The sequence below is a fragment of the Gymnoscopelus microlampas genome, assembly GCF_963454915.1.
Source record: "Gymnoscopelus microlampas genome assembly, chromosome: 2".
NCBI classification, from domain to species: domain Eukaryota; kingdom Metazoa; phylum Chordata; class Actinopteri; order Myctophiformes; family Myctophidae; genus Gymnoscopelus; species Gymnoscopelus microlampas.
Window position 1 is genome coordinate 11,258,132 of NC_139939.1, and position 20,394 is coordinate 11,278,525.

The 20,394-nt window shown below is 42.6% G+C and overlaps 2 protein-coding genes across 2 annotated transcripts in view; one reads left to right on the forward strand and one right to left on the reverse strand.

Annotated features, from left to right (window-relative positions):
* The window catches only part of dchs2 (dachsous cadherin-related 2), a gene marked incomplete at its 5' end in the record, with an annotated part of 95,322 nt that extends 80,949 nt beyond the window's left edge, over nucleotides 1-14,373 (reverse strand). The window contains 6 exons of the mRNA XM_084069732.1: nucleotides 2,790-3,074; nucleotides 3,909-4,061; nucleotides 5,320-5,648; nucleotides 6,580-6,796; nucleotides 7,321-7,661; nucleotides 13,860-14,373. Of these exons, the coding sequence (XP_083925858.1) occupies nucleotides 2,790-3,074; nucleotides 3,909-4,061; nucleotides 5,320-5,648; nucleotides 6,580-6,796; nucleotides 7,321-7,661; nucleotides 13,860-14,373 (1,839 nt within the window). The remainder of the gene's footprint in view (nucleotides 1-2,789; nucleotides 3,075-3,908; nucleotides 4,062-5,319; nucleotides 5,649-6,579; nucleotides 6,797-7,320; nucleotides 7,662-13,859) is intronic.
* LOC311059497 (E3 ubiquitin-protein ligase TRIM39-like) lies at nucleotides 8,200-11,672 on the forward strand. The gene is made up of 2 exons (XM_084077496.1): nucleotides 8,200-8,309; nucleotides 9,858-11,672. Exon 2 carries the CDS (start codon nucleotides 9,867-9,869, stop codon nucleotides 11,505-11,507), a length of 1,641 nt encoding a protein of 546 aa, XP_083933622.1. The 5' UTR covers nucleotides 8,200-8,309; nucleotides 9,858-9,866; the 3' UTR covers nucleotides 11,508-11,672.
* Nucleotides 14,374-20,394: the final 6,021 nt, after the last annotated feature.

The following is a 20,394-nucleotide window of genomic DNA, read 5'->3' on the forward strand; positions in this document are numbered from 1 at the left end:
TGCCATTTCAAAACTATTAAACAACGAAAGATAGAGCATACCCTAGAAAATAAAGTAAAAGACTGAAAAACAGGCAGTGAAAAAAATCTTAAATGCTTAAATGTGGAATAAATAATGGACCTTTTGTGTGACGCTGTAGGTTGATGAAGATTAGTAGGGCATTCATTTACGCCACTGCGAGAGAGGCTCGCCACTCGCGTCGCAAAAGCCAGTGTTAATTCAGCCAAAATAATTTGCGTTTCAAATCGTATTGTTTGATCGGTTCGGCTGGTGATATAACTTAACAGTCACAAGGTATTTATAAACATACTTGTGTCTGTGGATGACGGTGACGGAGAATTTGAATGAAGTCTGGATCTGGACGCGCTGCGCACTTCTGTGTTGCTCGCACAGACAATGTGTCAGCCCGTACAACATGTGGCGTGCGGCCACGACCGCGGTCCACGCTCTGCTCTTACTTTTTATTACTGATTTTATGTTAAAACTAAATGTTAAAAAAGGATTGATCAAGTGATATTACTCAAACAGAGAACATAACCTCTCCAGAATCATAGTCAGCAAAGTTTCACAGCGTGCTGGTTAGAAGTGCTGCATAGAACTGCTGGAGTGGAGTACTGGAATGGAGTGCTTTGATCAGAGCGTTTGATCGGCATTTTCGCTGCGATGCGATTCGATCTCAGTATACAGGACAGCAGACAATATCATACAATATTACAGCCACCGTGGCTATGGAAGGTCGGTGGACCTGACCACAACAAACAGATCCCCCGCATAGTTACCGTCCAGTCCTGTATTAAGTTAAACATTATTATAAAACAGAATGAGAGTGAGCGAGCGTGCTCAAAGGGGGGCTGTTTATTTGAGACTATTGCACAGACAGAGATAGAGAGAGAGAGAGACACACACAGAGAGCGAGCGATCTGTATGTGTGTGTGTGTGTGTGTGTGTGTGTGTGTGTGTGTGTGTGTCGTTGACGTTGTCTGCAGTGTTGCCAGATTTTGCGAGAGAAATAAGCAAGCAGGTTTGTGAAAACAAGCCCAACAAAAGTGACTATGAGCACTTTTAACGGTATATACAAATACATTGGATTTATGAAAATAGCCAATCTACAAGCTCACGTTGTAGATAGGCTATTTTCAAAGAAGAACATAATATTGGAGAAAAAAAGATGGAAATTGTGGAATATTTTTCAAATCCACACAGATCTTGTATGGGGGTCTGTGGCACAACATATTTTCAGAAGGGGGGAGGTCTGCAGACAAATATTAATTTGGGGGTCCTTGCCATGAAAATGTTTGAAAACAACTGGTTCAAACAACATTAGGACACAAGGCCAAATAAGCAACTAAACTGTCAAGCAACTTTACAGAAAAAACAAGCCCAAAGTCGCTTATAATAAGCGGACATGGCAACGCTAGTGTTGCGTAGCCTACTTGAAGAGAGAGAGAGAGAAAGAGAGAGACGCATCACGGCCCACAGGAGACGTCGATTAAAATGACTTGGAATAAAACCAAACGTATGTATTGGGTCTGATCCTGGATAGCATCTCTAGTGAACTATCCTACAGTGTGTAATCCCTGGTCGGGGATCAATCTATAGGGTGAAAACCACAACGATATATGACAGCCGATTTCAAGAAATAAACTCCTGCAATGTGTAATGCTTAACGATCAGACGACCCCCGACCACTTTAAAAGTCCTACAGTGTGTACCTGCCCTTAATCGGATCGCGGCATCTCTACTTGTTTGTTGAAATGTTAATAAATGGGAGCTTGAGCTTCCCCAAACAGCCATCTCTTTCCCGACAGTCCCCTCTGTGCACGAACCCTTACATATGGTAATTAAACATTAAAACACCCGCGGCTTTTAGTCCAGTGCGGCTTATATATGTACAAATCATTCAATTTAGCTGCTGCGGCTTATATTCAGGTGCGCCTTATAGTGCGAAAATTACGGTATTCAAATATTTGCACAAAGATTTTTCAACAAATAGCAGATCTACAAGCTCATAGCGCGGCACTTGGTACCGCGCTATGAGCTTGTAGATCTGCTATTTTTGAATAGCCAAAATAATCTTAAAATGCGTTCCCGGTCTTAATGGGTTAAGTGGTTCTCAAACTTTTTTATTCATTTCATGGACCCCCGATTTGGTATGCATTTAGGCCACGCCATGGACCCCCATAACACACAGGGAGTGCACAGAATGTACACATTTTCGTACACTCTCGGAGTGTACAGATCCGTAAGGGTCCATTTGGTTCTTAACCCATTAAGACCTGATAGGCCGATTCTACAAATGCCTTTTAAATGAGTAGTTCTCAAATGTTTTCGTGCCAAGGTGATATGTATTTAGCCACGGACACCCCATCTGAAAATGTTTTGTGAGGAAGCCAGAAGAGAAGATTTTTGTAAAAAAAAAAGCAAAAATATTCAACATTTTTCAAACACTTTCGAGACTTGTACAAGCTCGCAGCGCGGCACGAAGTGGCCAGAGGACCGGTAGGCAGCGGTTCCGGTAGGAGACACAAAGGAGACTCTTTGTGTCTCCTACCGGAACCGCTGCCGGTCATCAAATTATTGGCTTAGGAATGCGACCAAAACAAAAAAATATCCATGAATTTAAGTCTCCATGGGGTGACTAATCCATAGAAAGAAAGTCATTTTGGGGGTGAACTATCCCTTTAACTATCATAATTTGTTCTGGGGACCACCTGGAACCCCCTGGACCTCCGCGGTCCCCAATTTGAGAACCACCGGTACATTCATTTATAAGTACACCCCCCCCATACCTGAAGGAAGCAGCTGCCGATCGGGCTGTGTTCGGTGACGGAGACGTTGTACAGCTGCTGCCGGAAGGCGGGCTCGTTGTCGTTGACGTCCCCCACCAGCACCGTGACGGTCGCCGTGGACGACAGGGCCGGCTCGCCGCCGTCCGCCGCCACCACCAGGAAGCGAAGCTCCGCCTCCCGCTCCCGGTCCAGCCCGGTCGCCGTGGTGACCACCAGGCCCGACTCGGGGTGGATGGCCACGACCGGGCCGTCCACCTGGCTGGACTTGAGGATGGAGTAGGTGACCTATGAATAAGAATTTGCTTTATTTTAGAGCCGCCACTATTGATTGTTTTCTTAGCGATGACTTTCCTCGATTACTTTTTAGATGAATCGATCATTGGAAAGCGGGATTTATTTTATATATTGTTGCTGTTGGGCAGAAACCTGCTGTATCTCCATATTTTAACTTTTTGTGTTTTTTCGTAAATGAACACCCTACTTGATCATACTACAGTACAGCGTCACACAAAAATTGGACGGATCCGTCTTGATCACTTGACTATAGAAATAATGTGTAACGATGTGCGTGATGTTTGGACAGAATTTGTAAAATAATGTAATAGGGCGCCATAATAGGGCAATGTTAAAAGGGTGGCATTTGTTCCTCAACGTAGTGTGAATGTGCGTGCAAAGTTTCACCACAATCGGACGCTGCGTTCATGATTTGCAGCATTTTGTTCAAAAACGGGCCACTCCTGCAAATTTAGATGTGAATCTTAGCCATTCAGGATGGAATATGATAAATCAAACAGATCCGTCTTGATTACATGACTATAGAGATCATGTGTACCGATTTGCATGAAATCTGGATAAGATTTGTAGGAGAAATTGTTTTGCAAAAATCGACCACCTGGTGGCGCTATAACAGGCCTGTGTGAAAACTTTGGGGCAGAGGTTCTGCTCTGGCATCCACAGAGTGTGTGTGTGTGCACAGTTTCGCTGCGATCGGGCCTACGGTGCCGGAGATTAGCTGTTCTCAGACAGAACAACACATACACACACACACACGGACAGGGTGCAAAACATAGTCTCAGCGTGGCAGAGACAATAATGCAATAATTGTGTCAGTTCTACTACCTGGGCGTTGAGGCCCTGGTCTGCGTCTGTAGCCTGAAGGCGGAGGACGGAGGTCCCTGGAGGAGCGTCCTCCAGAACACTGGCCACGTACACGTCTCTGTCAAAGACCGGCCGGCAGTCGTTGGTGTCCGTGATCTGGACCAGAAAGGTGACCTATAGGTAGACATTAGTGACATTTAGTGATCCTGTGGGGGAAAGAGAGACTCTCTCAAGAGTTTCCAGAGGCAGCGCGGCACCTTGGAGCAGTGGTCTTCAAACTTTTTCACGTCAAGGACCCCAAACTGACCCCAAACTGACACTGACACAGCTCCGACCCCCATTTGAAAAGATATGCCGGGGACAAGATAAGAGAAGATTTTTACAGCTCTAGCAGTGATTCTCAACCATTCTAATTTCAAGGACCCCCAGTTTGACATGCATTATGCTACACGGACCCCCATTTAATGACATTTCTATCTCTGGGACCCCAATTTATATTGTAAAATCAATTTTAATTTAACTCTGAGTGTGTACAAATGGAACCAAATGGACCCTAACGGGTCCATTTGGTTCCATTTGTACACTCTCAGAGTTACAGACACATAAGGGTCCATTTGGACCCCTGGAGGTCCCCGGTCCCCACTTTTAGTACCAATGCCTTAGAAAACAGGGCAAATACAGAAAGAAAAAAGTACATAATAGCTAAAGTTAGCAATAACGTAACTCAAATAAATAATGGTAGAGAAAATGAATCAGCTGAAAATCTAGTTGGTTCTCAAAGTAGGGTCCGGGGACCCCCAGGAGTCTTTGGGGGGTATCAGGGGTCCCCCGGCAAAATGAGTTATTCATAGCATCACAATCATTTTTAACACTTTAACCATATTTTATACTTCTGTATTTTCAAAAAAACATGAGAATTTGTGCAAATCTTTCAATATATATATATTGAAAGATTTGTGAATATAAGTTTTGTAAAGCGAACATTTTTAACTCAATTCTTTGCTTCTGGAGGTTCCTGGCGCAAAATATATATTTTTTTTATTAAAAAAATATTGAACCAATGAAAAGTATCAAAAAGCGCTTCTGACAAAAGCATCTAACTCCATTGGATCCTCAAACTTTCTACTAAACCAGCTAACTCCACTAAAGGGGGGTGGAGTTAGCTGGTTTTGCTGACTCCAGGCCCCACCCCCTTTTGATTGTGAGCTTGGAGGTACATTCAGCTGTTCTTATCAATGATGAAAAAAACCTCCTAACTCCACTTTTTGTTTTGTTTTTTTCATTTCCTGAAAAATGAACATTTTGGAGTTAGCTGGTTTCTGCCAGACAGCAGAGATATCATTTTGGGGGGTCCTTGACATGAAAATGTTTGAGAACCACTGATGTAAAGGGGCAGATAGGACAAAAAAAAGAAGCAAAAACGTGATCAAACCTCGCTGCTCAGAGGAGGGCTTCCGACGTCGGACGCCAGAACCGTCAGCTCGTAGAGATCCTTCTCCTCTCGGTCCAGCTCTCCGTCGACGCACAGGGCGTACAGGAAGTCGTCCGTCTGCTTCAGGGAGAACCTGCCGTCGCCTCCCTCCAGAGTGACCGAGACCCCTCCCCTGCCCTCCTCCTCGGCCAGGTCGGGGTCCGATACCGAGATCCGGGCGACGTACTCCCCGACGGCGGCCGCCTCCGACACGAGCGGCTCCCCCGTGTCGCTGAGGAACAGGACGTCGACGGTCGGGCTGTTGTCGTTGGCGTTCAGGACCCTCACGCCTACAGATAGGGATGGATATTAAAGCCTCACTATGTAGCTTTTTTTTATTAATAAAATGTAATTTTGTCCAAGTATGGTAGAGCATTGGTTCTCAAAGTGGGGTCCAGGGACCCCCAGGGGTCCTTGAGGGAGTTCCAGGGGGTCCCCAGCTAAATGGTGGATAGTTAGGAACCAAATGGACCCTTACAGGTCTGTAACTCTGAGAGTGTACAAATGAAACCAAATGGACCCTGACGGGTCCATTTGGTTCCATTTTGTACACTCTCAGAGTTAAATGAACATTGGTTTTACAATATAAATTGGGGTCCCAGAGATTTATGGGGGTCCATAGCCTAATGCATGTCAAACTGGGGGTCCTTGAAATTAAAATGGTTGAGAATCACGGCTAGAGGCATAAAAATCTTGTCTTATCTTGTCCCTGGCATATCTTTTCAAATGGGGGTCCACGGCACGGGCTAATAAGTGTCAATTTCGGGGTCCTTGACATGAAAAGATTGAGAACCACTGTGGTAGAGTATGGGGGTGTTTGTATTTAGTCTCCCTGCTCTTCTATTGAGACATTTAGATTGTGTCAAAGGTCATGTCTCACCTAGACACAGGATCTGACACAAATTTTGACCATGGTGGTCAAGATTCAATTCATCATTCAATTCATCAACAAATCCGGGGTAGAAGGGGAAAGTAACATACTGTAGTGCTGCTTTAAGGCCTGTCACAATTATTACATAATCGTCCAATCGCAATTAATGTGAGATAATCGTGATTAAGTCGCGATGCAACGCTTTGTTTGTCTACTCATGTTTTGGGGGGATTTTTGGATTAGGATTGTATCAATTACGATTTGATTCCTTCATTTCTATCGGTAACCGGTACCCAGCTATTTGTATTTGGGTCCTATTTGTAACCTATAATTTCGATAGCCAGCCCTACCTACAAAGGCACTGCTGTACTCTGGTTGGGCGCCGCTGTCCCTCGCAGTGACGATCAACTCGTGAAAGGCCTGGGTCTCAAAGTCCAGGGGTTTGTTGATGTAAATCGTCCCGGTGGTCTCGTTGATGTAGAAAAACCCGTCAGGGTCACTCTGGCGTCTGTTGATCTCGTATGTGACCAGGCCGTTGTCGCCGAGGTCGAGGTCCGTGGCGTGTACCTGACATTGGGGAAGAAGTAGCCTACTCAGATTTTTTGCTTTAAGCCAAAGTTGCGTTACCCCAATAAAGTAAACGTCCTGTATTCAAACTTTGACTTGAGTAAAAGTATTGGCAGTATTGTACTGTATGTACAGTAAGTATGTTTATAATCCAAATCTACAAACATTACAATATTTATCTATGTAGTGGAGTACAAGTAAGAAGTATTTAAAAACAGGAAGTACATTGTACTTAAAGTACAGTACTTGAGTAAATCGTCTCTGTTGGGCGAAACCTCGCAGAAACCTCATACTGTACGTCCTAAACTGTTACTTTTCAGGATTCAAATTCAAAAATAGCGAAAGTAGCTGATCTACAAGCTCAAAAGGCATTGAGCTTGTACATCTGATACTTTTGTGTGACACTGTAGTATGATCAAGTAGGGCATTCATTTATGAAAAAACGTTAGAATATGGAGATAAGAGGTTTCTGCCCGACAACAGCTAAATGTACTTAGTTACTTTCCACACATAGGTACAGTTACCTGACACACGACAGACGTGACGGGGGTGTCCTCAGGCACCGAGGCGTGATATTCAGTCTGGTTGAAGACGGGCGGGTTGTCATTCTCGTCCAGGACGTGGACGATGACCCCGAGCCTCCCCGTCCTGGAGGGGGTCCCCCCGTCGAAGGCCTCCACGGTCAGGGAGTACAGTTGTCTGGTCTCTCTGTCCAGGTTGTGGGTGAGGATCAGGTCCAGGTTATTGTTGGGGTTGTTGTCGTCGGACCCGTTGCGATATTCCACCTCGAACAGGTCCAGCATCTCGCTTTGAACGATTCTGTAACCCTGGATCCCCGACTCGCCCTCGTCCCGGTCTGTGGCACCTTGTGGACAGTGGTAGAAGAAGAACTCAGCTTTATTATGTATTTATTTAATTTGTTTAGCTTTTTTTAAGACCCTTTTTCGCCCCAATTTAGTTGTTATGCCAATTATTTCCTCCTGTGTGTGTTGTCACTGCTGTTGTATCTGTGTGTGTGACTGTGTGTGTGTGTGTGTGTGTGTGTGTGTGTGTGTGTGTGTGTGTGTGTGTGTGTGTGTGTGTGTGTGCGTGTGCGTGTGTGTGCGTGTGAGATTGAGTTGTGATGAGTGGCTAATTGACAACCAGCTGGTGTGAGTGGTGACTGAGTGGTGTGTCTGAGTGTGAGTGGCTAACTATTAGGTGGAACCAGGCTGGTGATTGGCTCCTATGTTGGTGATTCCACAATAAAGCTACGGGTCTGTCTTCAGTTTATGTCCTAGCCACTAGCCAACCTCAAACACCAGCAAGCTACCAAGAATAAAGCAAGACAAGGAAGATATCTGTGAAGGGTTAACCTTTCCAAGCCACAGACTGGTTGGGGCGGATCATTCCACCAACTAATTTACAGCCAAGTGAAAGTGAAAGAAAACTCTTCTATGACCACGCAGACTGTTTCATAAACAAGTTATTTCAACAGGCTTTTATAGCAGTTACAGCAGAATCACTTATACAGGTGAGTAAATTACAAAAATAACATGATAATGACTGACTGGAATAGACTTGTTTAATCTAGCCTTTGAATTTTACATACTTTTACTGGTGTAAGTGCAGTTATTCAGAAATGGTAGATAATATTCTATTACTCACTGCTTTTATTAGCCCCTTTCGGGACCCTGTTTACCTTTTTTGTATTTGGGAAGGCGGTAACCAGGGTCCCTTGACGCTCAAAGCACCCTCTCTTAAAGTCGCGAGTACCACTGTCTCGTCTCGGGCTAATAGCTCGTCGCTTGGAAGTTGCAGAGATTTCTCAAAGGTACCAAAAAGAGCAATACTAAACCGCGGTTAATCTGCATTAATGCGCTCGGATCGGCGCTGCCGTTTAACATTTTTAATCATTTAGTAAAGCTAAATTTCCTCTCTCACACTCTGCTCCACTTCTCATGGCCCGCCTCCCCGCGTTGTGATTGTCATGCAAGCATGTAGGAGCTCGCCAATCAGAGGCAGTACCGTAGGACCATAGAGGTATGCGTAGGACGCGCAGGTTGTCAGTCACCGCGGGGAGGCGGGACATGGGAAGTGGAGCAGAGTGTGAGAGAGGAAATTTAGCTTTACTAAATGATTAAAAATGTTAAACGGCAGCGCCGATCCGAGCGCATAAATGCAGATTAACCGCGGGTTAGTATTGCTCTTTTTGGTACCTTTGAGAAATCTCTAGAGACGAGACAGTGACGAGACAGTGGTACTCGCGACTTTAAGAGAGGGTGCTTTGAGCGTCAAGGGACCCTGGTTACCGCCTTCCCAAATACAAAAAAGGTAAACAGGGTCCCGAAAGGGGCTATGCTTTTATGAGCTTTATGTTGAAAAAAGCAGCAATTAACCCATTAATTCCAGGAACGCATCTGTGTCATTTTAGATTTCTTTGGCTATTCAAAAATAGCAGATCTACAAGCTCAGAGTGCCGCGCTATGAGCTTGTAGATCTGCTCTTTTTGAGAAAAAAAATAAAATGTGTGCAAATCTTTCAAAATATTTTTTTAAAGCGAACATTTGTAACTCAAATCTTTGCTTCTGGGGGTCCCTGGAACAAAACATTTTGAGATGGGGGTCCGTGGCCAAAAAATGTTTTCTAAATCCTAACAGTATGTTGCTAGCCTGGTTCCAGACCATAGACCCAGCTCCACGCAGCTTCAGTCTGATAATCAGGCTAGTATGTTGCTATATGAGTGGTGCTCGAACTTTTCCATGTCAAGGACCCCCAAAATGATTTTTTTTTTACTGCAGACGCCCATTTCAAGGGACTCCCAGAAGCACAGATTGGAGTTAAAAATGTTCGCTTTAAAACATATATATATATATATACTGTATATATTTAATATACATGTATATATTCAAAGATTTGTAATTATTATGTTTTTAAATAGCAGATCTATAAGCTCATAGTGCAGCACCTATGAGCTTGTAGATCTGCTATTCTTTTAAAGCTCAAAGAAATCTTAAAATGACACATTGCATTCCCGGTCTTAATATATGTTTCCAGCTCACACTTTGAATTTTATTTTCAGTGTGAAGAAATGGCATCTGCCAGCAGTCTCCTGTCTGAAGAGCAGTTCCTGTGTTCCATCTGTCTGGACGTGTTCACTGATCCAGTCGGCACTCCATGTGGACACAACTACTGCAAAACCTGCATCACACATTACTGGGATCGTAGTGACCGGTGCGAGTGTCCCATTTGTAAAGAGGTTTTTGACAAAAGACCTGACCTAAGGGTCAACACTTTCATATCTGAAATAGTTGCTCAATTTAGAAAGTCAGCTCAAGTGAAAGTTAAAACAAACACAAAGCAAGAACCTGCTGAACCAGATGAAGTCTCCTGTGACATCTGTACTGAGACCAAGCTCAAGGCCGTGAAGTCCTGCCTGGTGTGTCTCATCTCCTACTGTGAGACTCACCTGGAGCCTCACCACAGAGTCACAGCGTTAAAACGACACAAACTAATCGACCCCGTAAAGAACCTGGAAGACATTCTGTGTAAGAAACATGACAGACCTCTGGAGCTGTTCTGTAAGACTGACCACGTGTGTGTTTGTCAGTTCTGCACCGAATCAGACCACAAGTTACATCAAATTGTATCCCTGAAAGACGAATATGAAGGCAAGAAGGCTGAGCTGGGAAAGACAGAGGCTGAAGTTCAGCAGATGATCCAAGAGAGACAAATGAAGATTCAGGAGGTCAAACACTCAGTAGGGCTCAGCAAGAAAGATGCAGACAGAGAGATAGCAGAAAGTGTGCAGGTCTTCGCTGCTCTGATGAGCTGTATCGCGAAAAGCCAGGCTGAACTGATTGATGTGATTGAAGAGAAGCAGAAAACAACAGAGAAACAGGCTGATGGCTTCATTAAAGAGCTTCAACAGGAAATCACAGAGTTAAAGAAGAGAAGCTCTGAGCTGAAGCAGCTCTCGCACACTGAAGACCACCTCCACTTCCTCCAGAATGTCCCATCTATCAACACCCCTCCACCCACCAAGGACTGGACAAATGTAAATGTCCCTCAGTCTTTATATGTGGGGACAGTGAGGACAGCTGTGGCTCAGCTGGAGAAGACACTCCGTAAAGAGATCGAGAAGAAGCTGGATGATGCTGAGCTGAGGAGGATCCAGCAATATGCAGTGGATGTAACTCTGGACCCTGATACAGCACACTGCAAACTCATCCTGTCTGACGATGGAAAACAAGTGAATCATGGAAATGTAAGGAAGGATCTCCCAAACAACGCAGAGAGATTCTCTCTATATGCCAATGTCTTAGGAAAACAAAGCTTCTCCTCAGGAAGATTTTACTTTGAGGTTCAGGTTAAAGAGAAGACTGAATGGACTGTAGGGGTGGCCAGAGAGTCTATCAACAGGAAAGGTGAAGCCAAACTATGCCCTGATGAGGGTTACTGGACTATGTGGTTGAAAATAAATGAGTACATGGCTCTTACTGGTCCTGGTGTCCTCCTCCCTGTAAGAGAGGAGCTCCAGAAAGTTGGCGTGTATGTGGATTATGAGGAGGGTCTAGTCTCCTTTTATGATGCAGAGACCCGAGTTCATCTTTACTCTTTCACTGGCTGCACCTTCACTGAGAAACTCTATCCATTCTTCAGTCCAGGTCTTAATACTGATGGTAAAAATGCCACTCCTCTGATCCTCTCTCCTGTCAATCACACAGATTAGACTAATCCTCAGGAAAAGGGGCATTTTCATTTAAGACAGTAAGGGTTAATTTAAGGGTTTCTCCATCAACTCTCAAAGCCATTCAACTGTTAAATATGACTTTGTATGGAAATGCAATAAATGTATTCATTTAACAAGTCAGAAATACAGCTGCAAATGAAGTTCACTTAAAGGAGGAGTTCACCCAAAAAATGACTTATTTTCTATCAATTGCACACCCCATGAAGCCTTGAATTCATGGATTTATTTTTGTTTTTGTGGCAGTCCAAAGCCAATAATTTGATGACCCGGTTTGTATCCGGTAGGAGACACAAATAATCTACTTTGTCTCCTACCGGATACATTAGCCGGTAGGAGACGGGAATCAAATTATTGCTTTAGGAATGCCACAAAAACAAAAATAAATCCATGGCTTCAAGGCTTCATGGGGTGTGCAATTGATAGAAAATAAGTCAATTTTTGGGTGAACTACTCCTTTAACTTCTGAAATCACCTCAAGTCTTCTTTCTAGGTAAAATATTGTGTTGTACTGCTCATGTTATGGTATGCAGCCTGTTAATCTCAACCATTTGTTTCAATAATATGCCAGGAAAATGGCTCCATAGAAAATATTTCATTGACAATGTTGTACTGTAATGCAGTCACTATAGAGTAGTTAATTAAACAAATACAATGATACTGATGGCATTGATTGATTATTTGATGTAGCTGCATGTTATCCTTTATAGAAGATCGAAAAGTGTTCAAAAGAAAATCAGTCATCTTTAATTATGTGGAAATGCCTGTGCACTCTGACCTTTTACACACTTTATAGTGCTGAAATCATATTCTAGAATGTAACTCATTGTATATCGGTGTATAAAAAGCAAATAAAATATTTTAATCTCATACTCTTTGTTTCAACAGTGCTTAATTGTCAACAGTGCTTCATTGATAAATATAATCAAAACAGCTCTTGAAACCCACTGCATACTTTGTATGATAATGTTAAAATTAAAATGTAGCACCTAAAACAAAGGCTCTAAGTTGTAATTGATGAGACTATACAAAGAGCTGGTTGAATTATGGGGCTTGTCACCAACAGGACAATCCTTGATAGCACTGGTTCTTGCCGTGGGGTCTTGGGACCACCAGAGGTCCTTCAGGGGGTCCCCAGCTAAATGATTGATAGTTAGCAACCAAATTGACCCCTCATGGGTCTATTACTCTGAAGATGATGGTCAATGTTGATGATACTTTTGGGGAAATAATAATAGTATCGTATTGTTATCAACGATCAATTAATTTCCCAGTCCCGACGTTTGCTGGAGGAGTGACACAAACTTAATTGATTTGACCTACTTTGTGCAATGTAGCCTAATTCATTATTGGAAGTTGTATTCCAGAATATTTGGGGACAATCCACCCTGTCTGGCAGGAAATGTATTCCTACTACAGATCTGCCATGCTGCATGCATAGTACATAATTGCCTCAGTTATCAAACTGCAAGATTTTTGATTGAAGAAAAATATGAATTCAGAGAATAGTTTTACTGCAAAACATGCTATTGTTCTGTGAAACAAAGTTTTGAAAAGGAAATCCTACAGCCTTAAGGTCTATGTCAGCTTGTCAACTTCTTGAAGTGCTTATGGTACTTTATTTCCCTGTGTTTAACTTAAGGCAGAATTGCAGTCTTATGTGGTGGCTGTGCATCTGCCTCCATGCACAACTTTAGGTTGGGGGGGAAAGTGCATGCACTAACAATTAAATGAAAAATAAATATTAACCATTTAACCGTTGGTATCAACTGGTTCCAAATTTCTTAACAGTTACCGGTTAAACGGTTAACCATGAACACTTGTTTTTTTTTTTTTTTTATGGATTTTTTTTGCGGTGGATTCGAACCCCCAGACTCTGTGGTGGTGGGCAGCTACTTAGAGCTCAGCTTTTTAACGTATGTAAAAGTATCAATACCACAATAGGCCATAGAAGAACTCCGCTGCAAAAAAAAAAAGTTCTGAAACTTTTACTCAAGTGCCAGTATAAAAGTAGGCAGATTGGCATCAAAATATATTTAAAGTACCAAAAGTAAAAGTAGGCCTACTCATTTCACAATTTGTTTCAAAATGTGTCAATATTTCTAAAATAGCATATCTATAAGCTCACCACGGGTTGTTTGTAGGTCTGCTATTTTTAAATAGTATTTCAAAGTATAAAATATGGGGTATAAACTAGCAGCCTAACTAAGTTGCCAAATAACTGTGGTGATGTAAATTGAAATAGTCAAGTAAAGTAAAAGTACCTCAAATGTGTAATCAAGCAGTACAGTACCTGAGTAAATATAGCTTACTTAGTTACTTTACACCACTGACCTTGGAGTTCAAGGCGAGTTCCAGCAGGGCTCAGTTCTGATATTTCCAAGTCGATCGTCTCGGAGGAAAACGCAGGAGAGTTATCATTCACGTCTTTCACCAGTATTTTCACTTTGATCATGTCTCCCGTCAGGGTGGCCACGACAAACTCATACTTCTCCCTCCTTTCTCTGTCCAGCACTGTGGCCGTAGAAATGACGCCGGCGTCGGAGTCGATCTCTAAGTCTTTGAACACGTAAGAGTCTCTGCTTTCCGAGATGAAGAAGCCGGCGTTTGGCCTCGAGATGACCGCTCCGATGTCTCCGACCATGGTGTTGGCGGGCAGACCCTCGTCGACCGACAGGGTCAGGTTGTAGGTCACCCGTGCAGCGGGTGATGATGGTGTCCATAACTTATGGACCCCACCATCACCCGCTGCATCCTTGCCTGCAGCAAGGCACGGCCCTGCCCATAAAAACAGCAACAACACCAGTCGTTGAAGGAGCGATGATGGTCCCTCTTTTTGACGACCCATGCCTGCTTTAAACATGGCTAGAGTTAGCTGCCAGAGGTGGAAAAAGTACTCACATTTTTTACTTAAAGGTAGGGTAAGTGATTTACTTTGGTTAAAATAAGTGTTATATAGCTCTATATTCTGATAGTACTCATTGCTAGAGTGTTTGTTCAGTTAAAGGAGTCTCCATGTCTCTCCAGCTCTGTATTAAACAGAAAATGCATTTTCAGTGCTCTCTCCTGATTGGCTTAAATGTTGTCACCTACCTGAAAATGTATTTATTTTCTGTTTACTAATGAGCTGGAGAGACCCCTGTGACAGACAAACAAACGCTCTGTAGCAATGATTACTATCAGAATATAGTACTTTAACCTTTAAAAAAAAACAAAAATAAAAAAAAAACATATCACTTACCCTACCTTTAAGTAAAAGTTTCAATTCTACAATGAGTACATGTACAAAAGTATTGGTAACAAAATGTACTTAAAGTACCAAAAGTAAAAGTACTCATTATGCAGAATGTCCTATTTCACAAGTGTTCAAAATGCATACAAATCTTTTGAAAATAGCCAAAGTATATAGGGAAAAAGTGGCTAACGCATGCTTTGTAATAATAATACAAATCTAAGTAGGCCTGACTAGTAGCTAAAGTTTTCAAATAACTGTAGTAGAGTAAAACTACAATATTTGCCTCTGAGATGCACTTGGAGTAGAAGTAAAAGTTCTGAAGATTGGAAATACTCCAGTAAAGTAACAAATCCCTCAAAAATGTACTTAACTTAACAACAGTATTGAGTAAATGTACTTACTTACTGTCCACCACTGGAGTCTAGATGCCAATAGTTCGAGCCAGGGTTTATTATCCTTGATCCTACATGATTTCCCTTTAAAAAGTGTTTTCCAGCGCAGACCCACGTTTCAGATCCTCTGCCTCTCCAAAGCACGTATTACGCGCCGTAGCCTACATTGTTTAGCGCAAAGGAACATTAAAGTCAAAGGTCAGATTATTAGTATTAGCTCCGGACCTCCGGTCACGGTTGGACACTACACAATGCACTGAGCTCTCCGGGTGCGCGCCGTGCGCTCCCGTGCGCGTAGCCAGCCTAGCCTAGTGCACTGAGCTCACCTCGCGTCAGGCTGTTCCAGTCCAGCAGACAACAGTCTCTACTGTAGCCTGGGCTGGGATCAATACCATTTTCGGATTTCTGATCCGGTCGGAGCGGAAATAACTTTACGTCATCAGATGGCCGGAACCACCAACCGGAACCACTGGTGCCGTGCCCCGACAAAATTACTCCCCCAGTTTAAAATGTGTTTTAGTTATGATGACTTTGTATTTGAACTGTAGCCTACTTTCATGTATTTTTTTCTGCAAACTTCTAAATAAGGTATTCAATCAATCAATCAATCAAACACACAAAACGGGAAAATGTGTCCTGCTGCTCAATGATGCTCAGTCAGTTCACAGTAAAATCCTATAGGTGTTGATTTGACTTTGAATGTTGAAAAAGGTAGCCTACACTAGCTGAGTTACACACACAACAACAGCTCTGTTCTTGAGTTAACAACATTGACAATAGACCAATTATTTGTTTACTATGGAGGGCTGGAGACCTGCTATTCCTCAATTGATAATTGGGATAAAATGCAAACGAATGAGAGGTTATATTACAGTGACATGTTGCCCCCTACTGACACTAATGAGAATCTACATTATGACTTTGTGGTGTGGCTCAGCCACTGGATAACAAAGGGTACATCCAAATGTTTTTATTTGATTTACAACAGTAATACTTTTATAATAGTTACTACAAGTAACATTTGTTTTTTTAAAGACATTTGAATATACGCCTAGTACAGCAGTAGCCTACTAGTAGGCCTACTGCATTTTACATATAAATCCACCAACCTTTGAGTCATGCTGTGTTGTCATCTTGACTTTACGAACGAAAACAGCTCAAGAAAATAAAATAATCAATGGTGGCCCTCAGACTTCATGTGGCTGGTCATCTATGACAGGGGTTCTCAAACTTTTCTCATGCCAAGTGCCACCAAATTAAGTGTGTTGGACCACAGACCCCCCATCTGAAAATATTTTGTGCCACGGACCCCCATATTTGTGTTGTTAAAATGTTTTTAAAACATCCAAAAGTTTGCACATTTGGGGCGCAAACACATACATTTAACAATTATGTCCTATTTTATACGTGAGGTATTCAAAAACAGCCAATCTACAAGCTCACAGTGGGTCGCGACACATTGTGAGCTTATAGATCTGCTGTTTTCAAACAATTTGACAAACGTTGTGTCATAGTAAAAAATATGAAATGGTGAAATGGGACATTCTGCATAATAAGTACTTTTACTTCACGGTACTGTAAGTATTTTGATGCCAATACTTTTTCACTTGAACTCAAGCAACATTTGGACCACAAAAAAATCACAGCATCTGAATTCTGGGGCAAACTCTCGCATAAAATAGCAGATCTATAAGCTCACACTTGTAAATCGGCTATTTTCCTCCTCTTCTACCCCAGATTCAAACCCGGTTTCCTGGGCAAGAGCTGACATTTTTACCATTGAGCTAATAGAAAAAAAAATCTGAGGAACAAAGAGTCAAAACAAAATTGACATAAAAACTGGTGAAAAATCCAAAACTATAATAACCAATAACCATGGTGCATGTATAGACATGCAGTCAGCTTAAGCCGGCGTTCACTGTCCCATTGGAGCACATTGTGTAACCAGGCAACAGATGGAACCTGAGCTATTCCCCCGAGTAAACAAACAGCATCACCTGTACAACGTTCTCATTGTCTGAAAACAATCCCCTCTTACCGACTGTACACACACACACACACCACCATAACCACACAACACTACTCCAACAAGACTATTAGTTTAATTAATCATTTAATAATCATTTGATCTGAACATCAACAGAACAAAGATGCCGTCTCACATCATGCTGTCGTACCAGTGGAACGAGCAGGCTCTGGTGAAGAGGATCTACGACCGTCTCAGAGATGATGGTCTACCAGTGTGGATGGACATCGAGGGAGGGGTGACGGGCAACGTCAACGATGCGTGAGTTTACGGCTGCAACTAATCGATTTTCTACTTTTGCGATTATTGTATCAATTACTTTTTTAAGTAATCAATTTCAGAGGTAGAGTGTGGACAGATCTGTCTCATAGAGCAGTAAGTGCAGTTGACATTTTATTTTTATTATGTCATGTTTATTGTGTCATCGAATAAATTCGTATTATTTTATACTTTGCTGCACAAGGTGTTATACAAAAATAGTGAAAATAGCAAATCTACAAGGTTTATTTAAACCTTTTTTGAACATTTCTGAAACTTCTCCTCTGTAATGACATGCCCCAAATAGGGATTAATTAGCTTACTAATTGATTATTTTATTAAATAGTTGGATTAACTGTTGCAGCCGTACCTGAGTTTAAAACCTGAAAGACACCAGTGACCTTGTGAGTCAGGACTCAGGACAATTGGCACCATGCCATCACTAATGATAATCCTTCAGATGTCTGCATGGTGCTTTTGCTTGTGTTGATGTCTGACTTGTATTGATGTTGTTCTGAAAACAGAGTTTGAAAATGAGTTCAGCTTCACATGGCTGGTAAGGTTCAAGGAACCACATGCTATAAAGTATTGCAGCCACCTGTGGAGTTTAAAATATTGTTTTACAACTGACACTGTTCATTAAATGTATTTCCCTTCATAATCCATGTGCTGTGTGTATTATGTTGTGTGTACGTGTACTAATGTACAACCATCTGATTAACCTGCCAGTATGTGTGCATGTATGATGATATTGTACTGTGATCAGTCCTGTCTGTACGTGGGGACAGAATAACTTGGTGATAGATGGGTGGACTTTTCATGAAACTTGGTGAGAATGATTGATCGGTAGGCTGCCTCAAAGAGATTACATTTTGGGTTTAAAAAAGGTCAATGATCAAGGTCACTATCAAGGTCAAGGTAAAAAAAAAAACATGTAATTGGTCAATGGAATGATGTAGAACAGAATGTGTTGGTACAGGCACGGTTTGCAGCTCCTGGTGAAAGTTCTTCATTCTTAGTTTCTTGGTCATAAACATGAAACAGATTAGTCAAAACCTCTAATGTGTGTGTATGTGTAGGCCATGTGTGTGTGCGTGCGTGCGTGCGTGCGTGCTTGTGAGGCCCAAATGTCCCCACAATTATAGTAGAGTTTGAGAAACAGACAGTGTGAAGACCCTGGTCCTCACCACAGAAATGGTTATTGTTTTATGGTTTGAAAAGAATTACAATTAGGAAAAACAGGGTTAAGGTTTAGGGGTTGAGGTTAGTTGTGGCTGATTTTTTATTAGTTTACAAGCTCACAAGATGTGAGCTTGTAGAGTAAATCGTCTATTTTCTGTTTTGAAGTATAGCAAAACAAACGTGTGTGTGTGTGTGTGTGTGTGTGTGTGTGTGTGTGTGTGTGTGTGTGTGTGTGTGTGTGTGTGTGTGTGTGTGTGTGTGTGTGTGTGTGTGTGTGTGTGTGTGTGTGTGTGTTGTCAGCATAGCTGCAGGTGTAGAGGAGGCCGTGGTGGTCTGTCCGTTCATGACGCCGGCCTATCAGGCCTCTCGCAGCTGTAAGAAGGAGCTGAACTACGCGGACAGCAGGGAGGTCATCATGGTGCCCGTCATGCTGGCCAAGAACTGGGAGGCCAGTGAGTGGCTGGGTCTGATCACTGCAGGCATGCTCTGGGTGGACTTCAGGTGAGTTACAGGGCCACAGGGCCTTCAGACAGCTCTATTATGCTGCACTGGACTGCCACCTAGTGGAGAACATGGGCACAGATGATACATCTTTCAAAAGGCTCTAGCACAGCAGCCATATTGGAAAGAAATTGGGCCTCTTCCTTACTTCCTTCACAGGTGTTACCAATGATTCTAATGAAGGCTCTGTTCCATTTAGTGGTGCTCAGTGGTTCTCAAGCATTTTAGAGTGTACAAATGGAACCACACAGGTCCATTTGGTTCCATTTGTACACCCTCAGAGTTACCCGTAAGGTGCCCTTTGGAACCCCCTCAAGGAACCATGAGGGTCCCTGGACCACACTTTGAGACCCACTGGTGTAGCAGAGTGTTTCCAGTGAGCCAACATGCACAATATCAGCACCCTGACTCTGTTTGACCAGAATGGAACAGAGCCTTCATTAGTATCATTGGTAACACCTGTGAAGGAAGTAAGAAGAGGCTAAATTTCTTTCAAATATGGCTGCTGCCTGTTGTGCATATCAACTGTGATATGTCATATATTACTTTATTTTAATTTAATTGTTTACAATATGAGATATCCTCCATTTGCAAATTGTGACAGAAAGGCTACATTTGGATACATGTTTAGTATTTCATTTCATCAGATAGGCATGTCTCAATTTTTCCTACTGTATGTGAATTGTTGGGTCTATTTAGGACATATTTATGAAGGGCCTGAAACATGAAAATATAATTTCTGGGGATAGAGAACAATTCATGCAACACTATTAATAGACTTACCTAACTAAATGTTCAATAAACAGTGTACACACATATTTTGCAGTGCTATACACACAAAAATCAAAACATTGGTTGAAGTGTCCCCATTCTGACCCTCCAGGAATGCAGAGAGCACCGAGGAGCACTTTGAGAAGTGTCTGCAGTCTCTGGAGGAGGAGATCATGTTCAATGCAGGTCACCTCCTCTCTGTAGAGGAGGTAACATGTGAGGAGGAGGAGGAGGAAGAGGAGGTGGACCAGCAGAAACCCAGAAAACACCCCGTCCTGAAGAAGAAACCTGGAAGATGCTTCCGCCACGCTCTGTCCCTGCTCTACCTCTGCGAGTCAGGTCTGTCAGTGTCACTGCTCTATGACAATGGTTCTCAACCTGTGGGTCAGGACCCCCAGGGGGGGTCCCCACGTGATTTTGGGGGTGTCCCCAGATGACAGTGAAGTGATGATGTAAGGACTTTTAAGACCTTTTTAATACCTCAAGAAAAGAAAAAGACCATAA

Excerpts from the sequence above, each read along its gene's own strand:
- LOC311059497 (XM_084077496.1), top strand. The coding sequence starts at position 9,867 with ATGGCATCTGCCAGCAGTCTCCTGTCTGAAGAGCAGTTCCTGTGTTCC.